Source organism: Chrysemys picta, chromosome 8 (genome assembly GCF_011386835.1).
Source record: "Chrysemys picta bellii isolate R12L10 chromosome 8, ASM1138683v2, whole genome shotgun sequence".
Classification (NCBI taxonomy): domain Eukaryota; kingdom Metazoa; phylum Chordata; order Testudines; family Emydidae; genus Chrysemys; species Chrysemys picta.
In genome coordinates this window covers 110,688,049-110,701,860 of record NC_088798.1, presented here as the reverse complement: position 1 = coordinate 110,701,860, position 13,812 = coordinate 110,688,049, and the positions used below count along the sequence as shown (strand labels likewise).

The 13,812-nt window shown below is 50.5% G+C and overlaps 1 protein-coding gene across 2 annotated transcripts; it reads left to right on the top strand.

Annotated features, from left to right (window-relative positions):
- Positions 1 to 4,449: 4,449 nt before the first annotated feature.
- Positions 4,450 to 13,809, top strand: FAM53C (family with sequence similarity 53 member C). Of its 2 annotated transcripts, none has more exons than XM_065555263.1 (3): positions 4,450 to 4,617; positions 11,928 to 12,634; positions 13,422 to 13,809. In XM_065555263.1, the coding sequence occupies exons 1-3, from the start codon at positions 4,593 to 4,595 to the stop codon at positions 13,665 to 13,667; spliced, it is 978 nt and encodes a 325-aa protein (XP_065411335.1). In that variant the 5' UTR covers positions 4,450 to 4,592; the 3' UTR covers positions 13,668 to 13,809. The 2 variants fall into 2 exon arrangements, with proteins under 2 accessions (XP_065411335.1, XP_065411334.1); XM_065555262.1 differs by having other exon boundaries at positions 13,419 to 13,809.
- Positions 13,810 to 13,812: the final 3 nt, after the last annotated feature.

Here is a 13,812-nt window from a genome sequence, read left to right as displayed (position 1 = left end):
CAGCTGCTGGCTGGGTTCTTTTTTTGTCCCTAGGCCTCTGGGGCTCTGCTCACCACAGGCAGGTTCAGGGTGGCTTTGGCAATTCATGAGGACTCAGATAATGGGGAGTTGTGATCCTTCCCCTAGTGTGGGCACTCCACAAGCTAAGTAAAGATGTCCCTCTGTGCATTGATCTGTAGGAGCAGCCAGACCAGCGAGGAGGGGAAATTCTTGGCAGCAGTTTGTCACATCCAGCTCAGAGGAGAAGTGGTGGGGGAGAGGAGACCACAAAAGGCACAAGGAAACCATGAGTCTTAAGGGAGGAAGTTTACCTTGCCCAAGGGTTAATGTTGCCTTAGGCGCTGCTGCTGCCCTTCTTGCCATTGGTTAGAGGTGAAGATGATTAAATATTTACTGTGAACAGGTCCCTGGCGATCTGCACCATCCAACCCCTCCACGATTGACTATGATGAGCTAGGCAGGAGGCTCTGGCCAGGCCACGCTCTAGTTACCATCTAGCACTTTCCTTCAGCCTTGGGAAAGGGCTCCGAGGCTTGGAAATCCAGGGCAGGGGCAATCTGGGCAGAGAGGGTGCGGCCTGTGCCGATCTGGGCTAGAGGGAAAACTCCACTCCCTGCTGGGTCCTGCTGTAAAGTCCTATGCCCTGCCAGTGACCCCACCATGGCAACAGGTGATGTTTCTCCACATCCTGCCCTGGCAACACATTCCTTGGGGGGCTGAGTGCCCCCCATCCTGCTGCTGGCTACAGTATGGGAAGGGGCCTCTCCTGCTGCCTCCCAGTCCCTCCCACCCCACGCTGGATGGGGAGTCGAGACTCTGCCTCCCCTTGTGTTGAGCTACTCCCTTTTCCCTGCGGGGGGGGGGGGGGCTAGAGGGGATGTGGGTCCTGGGGGGAAGGGGCTGGTTTTGTGTGGGGTTATGGGGGTGGGGACTTGGGGGGCAAGGCTGGGGGGGAGGGGTGATGCTGGTGCGGGAAGGAACGAAGGGGGTCGGCGGGGGGGCCGCTCGGACGCCCCCCCAGACTACAATTCCCGTCGTCCGTTGCTGCACGGTACGGTCCGAAGGGGGAGGCGCCGGGGCTGTGGCGGAGCCGGGTGCGGGGGGAGCCCCGAGGTGGGGCCGCGCCGGACCCCGGTTGGTGACTCCGGCTCGGCCTCAGCGGGCGCGTGGCGGGCGGGCCCGGCGCTGGCTCGGAGCGGAGCTGCCCGGCGCGGAGGGTCCCGGACTGGCCCCCTCGGTCTGTGGCGCGGGGCAGCTTGTCTGGTCCCATAGCCAGGAACAAGCGGGGGCGGCGGGGCGCCTTGGCCTGGGTGACCCCCTGGCTCCTCCGCCCCCCCCCCCCGCCTCGGCTGACAGCCCCCTGCCTCCTCCGCCCCCCCCCCCGCCCCGGCTGACAGCCCCCTGCCTCCTCCGCCCCCCCCGCCTCGGCTGACAGCCCCATGGCTCCTCTGGGCCCCCAACTGCGCCCCCCCCCGCCCCGGCTGACAGCCCCCTGCCTCCTCCGCCGCCCCCCCCCCCGCCCTGGCTGACAGCCCCCTGCCTCCTCCGCCCCCCGCGCCTCGGCTGACAGCCCCCTGGCTCCTCCGCCCCCCCCCCGCCTCGGCTGACAGCCCCCTGGCTCCTCCGCCCCCCCCCCCGCCTCGGCTGACAGCCCCCTGGCTCCTCCGCCCCCCGCGCCTCGGCTGACAGCCCCCTGCCTCCTCCGCCCCCCCCCCCGCCCCGGCTGACAGCCCCCTGCCTCCTCCGGCCCCCCAGCTGCGCCCCCCCCGCCCGGGCTGACAGCCTGCCTCCTCCGCCCCCCCCCGCCCCGGCTGACAGCCCCCTGGCTTCTCCGGGCCCCCAGCTGCGCCCCCCCCCCGCCTCGGCTGACAGCCCCCTGGCTCCTCCGGCCCCCCCCCCCGCCTCGGCTGACAGCCCCCTGGCTCCTCCGGCCCCCCAGCTGCGCCCCCCCCCCCCGCCCGGGCTGACAGCCCCCTGGCTCCTCCGGCCCCCCAGCTGCGCCCCCCCCCCCGCCCGGGCTGACAGCCCCCTGCCTCCTCCGGGCCCCCCAGCTGCGTCGTCCCCCCCCGCCCGGGCTGACAGCCCCCTGCCTCCTCCGGGCCCCCAGCTGCACTCCCCCCCGCCCCGGCTGACAGCCCCCTGGCTCCTCCGGCCCCCAAGCTGCGCCCCCCCCCCCGCCCTGGCTGACAGCCCCCTGGCTCCTCCGGGCCCCCAGCTGCGCCCCCCCCCCGCCCTGGCTGACAGCCCCTGGCTCCTCCGGGCCCTCAGCAGGCAGCCCTGCATGCCCCACAACCCCCGCCCCAGCTAGCAGCCTCCTGCCACTTTCAGATGCAAGTGTCAGAGCCCACCCTGAGGCAGCGGGGGGAGGCTGGGCTGATGTCCCCTAGTGCTGCTCTGGGGTCAGTGGGGGAGAAGGGGGCCTGAGGCTGGCACCTTCTGTGCTGGTCTGGTATTGCCATTGTGGTGGAATGACTGGAGCTGGACATCGGGTGACCTTGCTCTGCTTCAGTGTCTGTGTTTGATTTTCTCAACCCCTGCAGGGAGCCCTCTCCTCATCACTAGGGTGTCTGGCACTGTAGCCTGTGAGCCTTTGTCCCTCTTTCTGCTCATGTGATCTGTGGGATCAGTTGGCACTTGGCATGTTCGGAGTGGCTCTGGGGTGAGCACATTGTTTCTCTGGATTGAGGTTTGACTGGGCCCAGCAGCGTCCTGGATGCAGGAGGGGTGAGTTGACTTGAAAGGGTTTAGTCTGAGAATGGGAGATGCCCACTCCCTGAACAGCTGATGCAGGTGGCAAAGGGATCAGAGCAGTTGGGCTCCTTTTACAGCAAAAAGGGCCATAGGGTTAGGTTGGCTGTTTGGTTTTGCTTTCTGCTTTGGAGATTTCTCTGCTCACAGCCTTGGTGTGTGCTTCCTGCTGTAGCTTGCACTAGGTTAGGCAGATCAATTCCCTCTTGCTGTTGCATGTTGTGTGTGGGAAAGAAGCTAGGTGCTGTTGGCTTCCTCCTCTGAGACACTAAGTGTTCACAGACAGATGCCTTAAACCCAAGTCAGCCTGTTCTGTGGTGGTCACTAACCGAAGCTGCAAGGGGCGCTGCATCTGGCTTCTGGTAGTAAGTGAGGTGCTGCTGCCTGTTGGTGGCTTTGCCCCATGTGGATCCTGGAGTTTGCACCTGATGAGATTAAATTGTATAAATCAGTGGTTCTCAACCAGGGGTCCGAGGCCCCCTGCGGGGCCGTGAGCAGGTTTCAGGGTGTCCACCAAGCATAGCTGGCATCAGACTTTCTAGGGCCCAGGGCAGAAAGCCAAAGCCCCCCCTAGCCCCACCACCATCATGGGCTGAAGCTGAAGCCTGAGCAGCTTAGCTTTGTGGTGCCCCTGTGGCATGGGGCCCCAAGCAGTCACCCTCCTTGCTACCCCCAATGGCAGCCCTGGTTTTTATATGCAGAAAACAGTTGTTGTGGCACAGGTGGGCTGTGGAGTTTTTATAGCATGTTTGGGGGGCCTCAGAAAGAAAAAGGCTACAAACCCCTGGTATAAATAATGCTTTGCACTCTTTAATGGCCCCTGCCAGAGGAGCGTAATGTGCTTTACTAATGTTAGTGGGGCACTCTGAGGCAGAAAGAGCGGACATGACTTGCCCAAGATAACACAGGGAGCCTGTGGCAAAACTGGGACTAGGCCTCAGGAGCCCTGTGCTGTAGCTGCAGCCACAGCACTGTGCAGCCTGTCCATTAGTTATTGTAATTACTGAAAGGGCAGAATGTGTATTGGGTCACAATAAGATTGCTGATTCCACCTGCTGCCCTATGCTTGGGGTGGGGAGTTTGTTTACCAAAGTTGCTTCAGGGTTGGGGAAAGGAGATGACACTCCAACTGTTAAGGAGGGAGAATGGTTCACTTGGTTGGTGCAGAAACCAGAAGCTCGACTTACAACTTGCTTGGTCCTGGGATTACGGGAGGAAGATGAGGGCTAGCTGTAGAGGTTGGGCTCATGAAGTGTGCCTGGGATGTGGGGGCTGAAGGAAAGAAGCCTACATCGGATAGGGTGATAGAAGCAGCTAGAGCTCAGTGAGGCAAGCAAAAACCTAAATTGTCCCAGAAAGTGATGAAACAGATCCTTACGGGATGGTGATGAGCTAGTGTATTCTGGGCCTGGGAAGGCTATGATTCTGGGTGAGGTGATTCTGTGGCTCAAATAAGTATCAGTAGCTTGTTTCAGGCTATCTGGGGCTTAGTTTCATTCAAGGAGACTTAGAGCACCAGTATTTTCTCTCTTGGGCTCTAAGTAGCAAGCCTGGGGTGCGCAAGCAGGTTCTCTGATCTTGGGGCTGTGCCTGATGTTGCTAACGTGCCTGTTTGTGTTATAGGGTCGGTGGGGATGGAGTGAGAGGTGTCTAGCCAGGGATGAAGATGGTAGTTCAGTAGGTACAGTAGCAGCATGATGGCCCTTGAACAAGACTGGACTTGCTGAAGGAGGAGGAAAGATGGCAGGAGGTAGGAGCTGGGGGCTCTAAGGTGGTGTTGGTGCCAGGCCTCCAGGAGTCATGATTGCAGAGCGACTGCAGAAACAGAGTCTGGAAGAGCTGAAATGCACATCCTTCAACGTCAGCCTGGTAAGATGTTTCTCTTCCTCAACCTTGCAGGTTTAGTCCATGTTGGAAATGGTATCAAAATTATGTTTAGTTGTGGGGAGGAGGGGTCCACATTCTGCATCTGTACTGAACCAAGGTCCCAGTATGGCGTCAGTGAGCGCTGTGCTGCAAGATTTGTTAGCTTTCAGGCTAGCTGTGAAATTGGAGCCTGTGTGACCTGTGGTCACTAAATAGCCCCAAGCATTTGAGAGCTTAACCTGTGGCCCCAGCTCAGGTAATCAGATTCTGCCCTCAAAATTCTCCATGCAGTTTTGGTGGGATTCAGCATTCCAATTCACTCCAGCCCTAAACTCTTGTGCAGTGCTGATTGCGCTCGTATTGAGGCTGTTGTCCCTGCCATGGAAGTGGCTGCATACCTGCTGTGTGGGCAGCAAGCCTTTGGAGGCGTTCATCTTTTTCTCTTTTGTAGAGGTCTTTGGGATCCCTTAGGATGAAAGGCAAGTTGTTATGAGGAGAAAGTATCTTCCTCTGTATTAGCAGGACTGTTGTAAGGAAGACACGAAGTAATTCTTCCACTCTACTCCGCACTGATAAGGCTTCAACTGGAGTATTGTGTCCTGTTTTGAGTGCCACATTTCAGGAAAGATGTGGACAAATTGGAGAAAGTCCAGAGAAGAGCAATAAAAATGATAAAAGGTCTAGAAAACATGACCTGTGAGGGAAGATTGAAAAAAATTGGGTTTGTTTAGTCTGGAGAAGGGAAGACATGATAACAATCTTCAAGTATGTAAAAAGGGTGTTAAAAGAGGAGGGTGATAAATTGTTCTCCTTAACTACTAAGAACAGGACAAGAAGCAATGGGCTTAAATTGCATCAAGAGAGATTTAGGTTAGACATTATGAAAAACTTCCTAGCTGTAAGAGTGAAAAGCACTGGAACAAATTACCTAGGGAGGTTGTGGAATCTCTGTAATTGGAGGCTTTTAAGAACAGGTTAGACAAACATCTGTCAGGAATGGTCTAGATCAGTGTTTCTCAACAACCAGTCCATGGATTGGCCCCGGTCCCTGCGATCTACCTGACACAGTTTAGGAAGGCAGCAAGCATGGTATCAAAAAGGTTGAGAAACGCTGGTCTAGGTAATGCTTAAGGACTGAACTAGATGACCTGTTGAGGTCCCTTCCAGTCCTACATTTCTATGATTTTCCATAGTTCAGCATGTTACTAACTTTTTTGTAATAAGCCTGGTTTTTGTCTCCTCTTCCAACCCCCAAAATATTAACCAAAACAAATTCGTTATGCCTGAAATCTCACCTGTGGTCTTATGCCCAGAGCAAACTTTTTTTTGTTTGGGGGTGGGGAGGAATCTCTGCTACTTAAAACCCCAGTCTCTCCTTTGGGATCATTGGCCTCTGTGCATAACTCTGGTGCCTGCTTTGGATCTCTGCTCCTGAAAGGTGAGGGGGATGTGGGCATGAGAGAAGAGAGGCGGAAGCACTGGAGTAATGCATGAGTTGTTTGAGCATTGCAATAGCAGCATGTTGAAACTGACAGGTTGCTATTTGAGAGAGAGAAGATAGGTGAGGGAATACCTTTTTATTGGACCAACTTCTGTTGGTGAAAGGTACAAACTTTCGAGCTACACAGAGCTCTTCTTCCTGTCTGGGGAAGGAAGCAGAAGTTGCTGTTTGGAATTTCACTCTGTTTGGGTAGTTAACTTGAAAATGTGTTTGGGACTAAGGAAGGCTTGAAGTTCTTGACCCCTCTCCTGCATCAGCAAATCTCAGTTTTGCTCCCAGACCATACCTTGCTGCAGGCTCCAAAGTAATTTTCCAAAGGGAAATTGTGTGATAGCTCCTCCCTGCTTGTCCAGTCCTGAACCTAAGATTTACATTAGCAAATCTTCTCTCTCCCCATACCCTGTCCCTGCTCCTCTTTCATCTGAGCTTCCCTATTTTGCATCCTGCTGTGTTGAACCAGCACTGAAACAGCCATTGGTGATCAGTAAGATCGCTTGACTTAAATCCGTGATTTAAATAACTGATTTTTATTAATGATTTAAGTCAGCAAGCAGGAAACTTTAAATAATTGATTTAATCTTGTTTTGCATTTGTACTTTTAATTATTTTTCTAAAGAGCGGTTCATTCGCATTGGTTGATATAACCATTGAAATATATAGAATTGCAACTCAATATAAACTTCATACTAAATTTGATACTACTTTCTGCCAACCATGAGGATATACTATATCTATACACATTTATATAAGCTATTATATAGATCAACATACATTCATTTGGATTCTTAATTTTTACATTTTTTATGATGTTAGAACAGTTGTTCTCAAACTTATTTGATCATACCCCTTTTTTTTTGTCTGTAATAGTTTACTCTCTCCCCTCCACCACACAAGTCTTATACCGATAAAAAAATCAACGTGCAACTCTCACTAAATATTTAAAACAGTAAGGCATTGATTCAAACAGGCTTTTTTGTTTTTCACTTGAGTTGTTTTTTTTCTGTTGCACGAATGAGCCAACAATCCATAGTAATAAAAAATTGGAAAGAGTCCAGCGGAGGGCAACAAAAATGATTAGGGGGCTGGAGCACATGACTTATGAGGAGGCTGAGAGAACTGGGATTATTTAATCTGCAGAAGAGAAGAATTAGAGGGGATTTGATAGCTGCTTTCAACTACCTGAAAGGGGGTTCCAAAGAGGATGGATCTAGACTGTTCTCAGTGGTACCAGATGACAAAACAAGGAGTAATGGTCTCAAGTTGCAGTTGGGGAGGTTTAGGTTGGATATTAGGAAAAACTTTTTCACTAGGAGGGTGGTGAAGTACTGGAATGGGTTACCTAGGGAGGTGGTGGAATCTCCTTCCTGAGAGGTTTTTAAGGTCAGGCTTGACAAAGCCCTGGCTGGGATGATTTAGTTGGGAATTGGTCCTGCTTTGAGCAGGGGGTTGGACTAGATGACCTCCTGAGGTCCCTTCCATCCCTGATATTCTATGATTCTATGATAATAAGAGCAAAAGCAAAACTGTGATTGTGGTAGATACTTAAAATGAAATGTGCACACCGTGTTGTAGCAAACGGATTAACGAGCAGATTGGCAACGACTTTATATAATGCTATGCAAGCTTAACAGCAATCTAACAAAATGCACAGCGCCTTCTGAAGACCTGATATGTCTGGAGCAGCGGTTCTCAAACTTCATTGCACCGTGACTCCCTTCTGACAACAAAAATTGCTACATGACCCCACAGGGGGGACCGAAGGCCGCCCAGGCGGGGGTGGGGGAGGAGCAAAGCTGAAGTCCAAGGGCTTCTGCCCTGGGTGGGGGGCATATAACCTCAGCCCTGGGTGGTGGGGCTTGGGTTTGGGCTTCAGACTTGCTGGGGCCCAGGGCCAACACCAGCCTTGGTGACCCCATTAAAATGGGGTCGTGACCCACTTTGGGGTCCCGACCCACAGTTTGAGAATCCCTGGTCTGGAGAAATCAGCTTTACTAGTTATTCATTGGTGTGGGTAAAATGTGCACAGTATTTTTTTCCTAAAGCTTCTCACGCCTCGCCTCCAGAATACATTATGTGTCCCTCCCCCCCCCCCCCCCAGTTTGAGTGCTAGAAAATGGAGAGTGACACATGTCTTATTTACTAGATGACTTTCTACTTGTGATTTGTGTCAAGCTACTATTGGGATGGAAATTGGAATTCAATTTCCATCCCAACAAGTCAGGAAAAAGATCTTGGAGTCATTGTGGATAGTTCTCTGAAGATGTCAGCACAGTGTGCAGAGGCGGTCAAAAAAGCAAACAGGATGTTAGGAATCATTAAAAAGGGGATAGAGAATAAGACTGAGAATATATTATTGCCCTTATATAAATCGATGGTACGCCCACATCTCGAATACTGTGTACAGATGTGGTCTCCTCATCTAAAAAAAGATATACTGGCACTAGAAAAGGGCAACTAAAATGATTAGGGGTTTGGAATGGGTCCCATATGAGGAAAGATTAAAGAGGCTAGGACTCTTCAGCTTGGAAAAGAGGAGACTAAGGGGGGATATGATAGAGGTATATAAAATCATGAGTGATGTGGAGAAAGTGGATAAGGAAAAGTTATTTACTCATTCCCATAATACAAGAACTAGGGGTCACCAAATGAAATTAATAGGCAGCAGGTTTAAAACAAATACAAGGAAGTTCTTCTTCACACAGCGCACAGTCAACTTGTGGAACTCCTTACCTGAGGAGGTTATGAAGGCTAGGACTATAACAGCGTTTAAAAGAGAACTGGATAAATTCATGGTGGTGAAGTCCATTAATGGCTATTAGCCAGGATGGGTAAGGAATGGTGTCCCTAGCCTCTCTTTGTCAGAGAATGAAGATGGATGGCAGGAGAGAGATCACTTGATCATTGCCTGTTGGTCCACTCCCTCTGGGGCACCTGGCATTGGCCACTGTCAGTAGACAGGATACTGGGCTAGATGGACCTTTGGTCTGACCCGGTACGGCCGTTCTTATGTTCTTAATTAAACATGCTCAAAACAGCATTTTAAAATTGTTTTTATTTGCTAAATTAAACCATTTTAAATGTGCTGGAGACATAAAAAAGTAAGTTTATCAAAACATGTTACATCAGTATGTTTTAAATACATTAAACAAAGGAAGTATTAACTGTAGTTAGTGAGCTAACAGATTGTTTCCAGTCACCACAGACCAGATTCTCAAAAGTATTTAGGTGCCTGCCTGAAGATGCAGAAAAGTGCATAGTGGGATTAGGTGCCTAGCTCCATTGAAATCCATGGGAATTAGTTACCCAATCTGCTTAGGCACCCAAAAGTACCTCTTAGCAGAGATCAGGCCAATAGGAGTGTTTCCATTATCTTACTTTTATAGTGCCAGTGGGAACAATTATTTTCAGCAAAACTAAACCAAACATTGCAGCATCAAGTATCTGAGAGTGAAACTGACTTTTCATTGTCCCCAAAGAGTGATGTATGAGCTATATTTTAAAAACATTTTGTAATCATCTCTGGTTATTTTAGTAACAGAACAGAGGAAATTTGTTTAAATAGTAAATTGAATCCCTTTATTGTTGCCCTTTTCTGGCCATATCAGTTTTAGGATTTTGCACTGGATCCCATCCCTGTAGTATCAGATGTAGTTTTATTGTTGTGGCATGGAAGCGCCCACACTGCTATGTGCCAACGACACACACAGCAAGATGCAGTCCCTGCTGAAGGAGAACACAGGGTAAGATTAGTAACCAGTGCAGGGAGGGGAAGGGACAAAATGCCCAACCAACATTTTAAAAATCAGTATTAGTGGCTGCTATTAGTTGGCTAATTGCTGGGCTGGGAGAGAATGTTAGAACAGGATTAGATTGATGAACTAGCAAGATAAAACCTTCAACGGTGATATGTGTGTATCAAACTAGTAAAAAGTATCCCGACTCCTGAACAGCTTTCAGAGCTTTTCTCCAGGGGAGTAAAGAGCGTTTTCCCAATCATGAGGGAACCTCCTCAGAGGGAGGAGTATTTCCCTGGTAATATGTCTTTCACTTTCTCAATGGAACAGCTTCCAGTCCCTCCTTTTAAATAGTTTCTTGCCTGGCAGCAGTTCTCCTCTAGGTGCTTGTAACATTACTGATCATGGGAAAGGGGAAAATGATCCATTCCAGCGAGGCGATACTGTTGATGTCCGTTATAACATTGGCTTGGTCACAGAAGTTGGGCCTGCATAGCCTAGTGATCCAGATATTACTCCTGTCTACAGTTCCAGCCCTGATAGTGCTTTACTGTATGGAGTGGTTCTCACTGTACGTCTGTATGTCCAAAGTGTGCATGAGTATCTTCTGGGGCCCAGGGCTCTGAGGTTCTCCTCCCTGTGTCTCTTGTCTGAAAGCTCTATTCTCTGTTCCAGAAGCTGTCTGTCCTGGTCTACTCTCTTCGCCTCAGCATGTTTTTGTTCTGGCCTTTTCATGTCATCAGAATTATTCTCAATTATTTCTGGCATTAAATGTCTCCCTACTGCATATGCAGCTGCACAGATTGCTGTGTGCCAGCCCTTCAGGAAGGCTCCTGTAGTTCTCATAAACATGCAGCCCCCGCAGTGAACTCTCGTCTTTCTTCATCAGCCCCCACAGTGAACTCTCATCTTTCCTCATCCATATCTGTCTAAGGGCTGAATGTTGTTCAGCTAGGTTAGCTACACTCACTTGTATGTAGGGTTGCCAACCCCTCTCGGATTGTCCTGGAGTCTCCTGGAATTAAAGATTAATCTTTAATTAAAGACTGTCATGTGATGAAATCTCCAGGAATTCATCCAACCAAAGTTGGCAATCCTACTTATATAGGGTTTGGTATTGTTTGCATTCAGTGAAAATTTTCAGCAGTTAAGCAGGCTGGTGGGGAAAGAACAATGCTCAGATAGAAATCTTGCTCTAGATCGAAGTAGTGTTGCCCCATCAAGGCTTTGAGAATTGGGGATGTTTGTAGGGACTGGTCAGTAACTGTGGAACCTGCTACACTTTGGTTTATTTTGATGTTGTAGGATTAGTTCTTGCTCACAGTTGCTCAGCATACCATTTCCATTGCTGAGTTCCTCAAACTTAGAGATGTCAATTGTGGAGGAGGTGGCCACAACTTTCCCTCCAATTCCAAACTTCCAGGCAGGATGTCTGTTTGCTTTTTCCCCAGTCCACACCTTCTGCCAGAGCAGAATGTCTGGCACAGGCTTGTCTCTCCATGGTTTCAGCATATCAACATTAGGGAGCAGGGGAGGCTTACCAGTCCCTTTGTTCCCACCTGCTTTGCTCCTCCAGTGTACATCACGCCTTTAACAGAATATTCTTTGCTGTCCCACCTGCCCCCACGTGTTGTCACCTTGCCAACCTGATCAGAGGGAAGCTGTGCTCAAGGGGCTCCGAGTTTATGAAAGACAAATTGGGATCTGTGTTTGGAAATAAAGATTAAAAGAGCTAGAACTTCTCATGGGTATCAAGTAATGACAGCAGTGGGGGCCAGATGGTGAGTCAGTCAGGACTGCCTGTGCTCATCTTTGTGTGGAACTGGGAACTACCATAGACACAGAATAAAGGGAATCAAACTATAAAGCCCAGTGGTCAGAAATGGACTTTGTTGGGGCAAGCCCTTCTCTACCAGGTGCATGCAGTGCCCACTCCCCAATTAAAGGTTATTTGGAGGACATCAGAAGTTACTGGATAGGGTGTGGTGGCACTGGTCCCTCATCCAGGACTGTAGGACAGCTGGTGAGGCAGAGGCCATGCTGTTAATTCTCTCCCTCTTTTGTGGTGTCTCTTGCAGAGAGGGCTTCCTGGTGGGACCTGATCTCCTGTCCCAGGATACACCTTCAGGACAGCACAGGTTTCAGTTGCCACCACTCCCGCCTGAGTCTGTCTCCTTGCAGCCAAGACAGCTGCCCTAAGAAGAACAGCCTTCCATCCCAAACACTGGCCACGGACCCGCTCACCTTGGGGAAGGCCTCTATGGTCCCCACCAAAAGGCACTGCTGCTCACCCTCAGTGCCTGAGAATTTCTTCCACTGGCATCCCCTCTGTAGGCCTCTTGGCTCCAAAGTGTGGACTCCTATCAAGCATCGGGGCAGCAGTGGAGAAAGTGCTTTGGAAGAGCAGCCCCCGATCCCAGACCATGGAGCCTGCAGTCTCAGGTTTGACCAAGCCCCAGGTGCATCTCTTCAGTGTGTCCAAGGTGGTGGTGGTGGCAGTAGCCCCCCCTTTTTCAGTCTGACCCTATCCCGGGAATCCCTAGTCAGCATGTTGTGGGAGAGTGAGAAGACCTTGCAGCCCTTCTCCTTATCACCTGTCCAGATCCTGCCCTCCCCACGGAGCTCTGCTTCCTCCACACCAGAACTGCTCAGGCACCAGCATGGCCTCCCACCCAGCCAGTCACAGCCCTGTGACCTGGACACAAAGAAGAATGGCCTCAAGCAGTGCCATGAGGAGGATGCAAAGTGGCACCGTCCCTCACTCAACTTCTACAAGATGAACCAGGTAGGATGGAAAGAGTAGGGCAAGAAGAAGGGGGAGCCAGGGTTTTTTGGAGAGGGGGTTGTTTGTTTTTGTGTAGATTTTTAAGGCAGGAAGGAACTATTACCATAATTCAGTCAGATCTCCTGAACAATACAGACCCAAGAACTTCACCCAATAAATGCATTAAGCCCAGAATTTCTGTTTGAGCTATAGCATCTTGGAAAGATATCCAGTCTTGACGTAAAGACTGCAATGATGGAGAATCTGCAAGGCCCTAAGAAAAAACATGCCAAAATTCCCCTAAGTAAAAAGGTAGGACTTGACACTTAATGTTAGAAAAAAGTCAAAAGAAAAACACAGTTTTAGGCTGTTGAATATACCATGAAAGGTAAACAAGTGTCATGGTCTAGTCAGAAGGGTTTGTATCCTTGTAATGTTCAACCTAGACAGGTAACTGCAGATGAAATTCTGTGTCCTGTGTAAATGGCTGGTCCTCTTCTGTGTATAGAAGTTGCTCCCAACAGGTGAAGATGAAGAGAGGGGCTGCAGGCTTTATGTAAATCTGTATCTGTGCTATCACTGCAGACTGGGAAGAGGGAAGATTGTCAGGGCTATGTAACTGCACACCTTGCAGACTGCTCCTGTTCCATATCAGTCCAGGAAGCAGAGAAATTAGGGGCTGGAGCTGGTACTGCAGGCAGGGAGCCATTCCTGGTGCTATGCTAGGGAAATCTCACAACACTGGCACATTCATCCTCCTTGCTAGCACTGTTGGAAGGAAGAATCTTTCTTGTTTGTTTGACAGAAGCAGTTCTCAGGAGGAGGCCTCTGTTTCTTAGACAAGTCTGAGGAAGGCAGTGCTCCATCATGGTTCTTGGCTTGCAACCCACAAGCCCCTTCAGCCCCCTGCAGTCCTATCAGCAGCTATGGCCAAGTGCTGAGTGAGGAAGAGGAAGATGAGGCAAGGAACCGAAGCTGGCATCTGGCCAGCCAGAGGACTTTTTTCCAGCAGGACTTTAGTGACCTGGATCTGAATCTGATTGAAGAGAACTAGGGGTTGCATATACACTCTGGAAACTGCAGAGCAACCCCCCCCGCCCAGGCGGGCGCGTGCACACCCACGGAGAAGGCGGCTTAGGCATCAGCACCGCTGGGGCTCTGGAGGGGACAGCGGCCCTGGCCAGGATGCAATTTTTAAA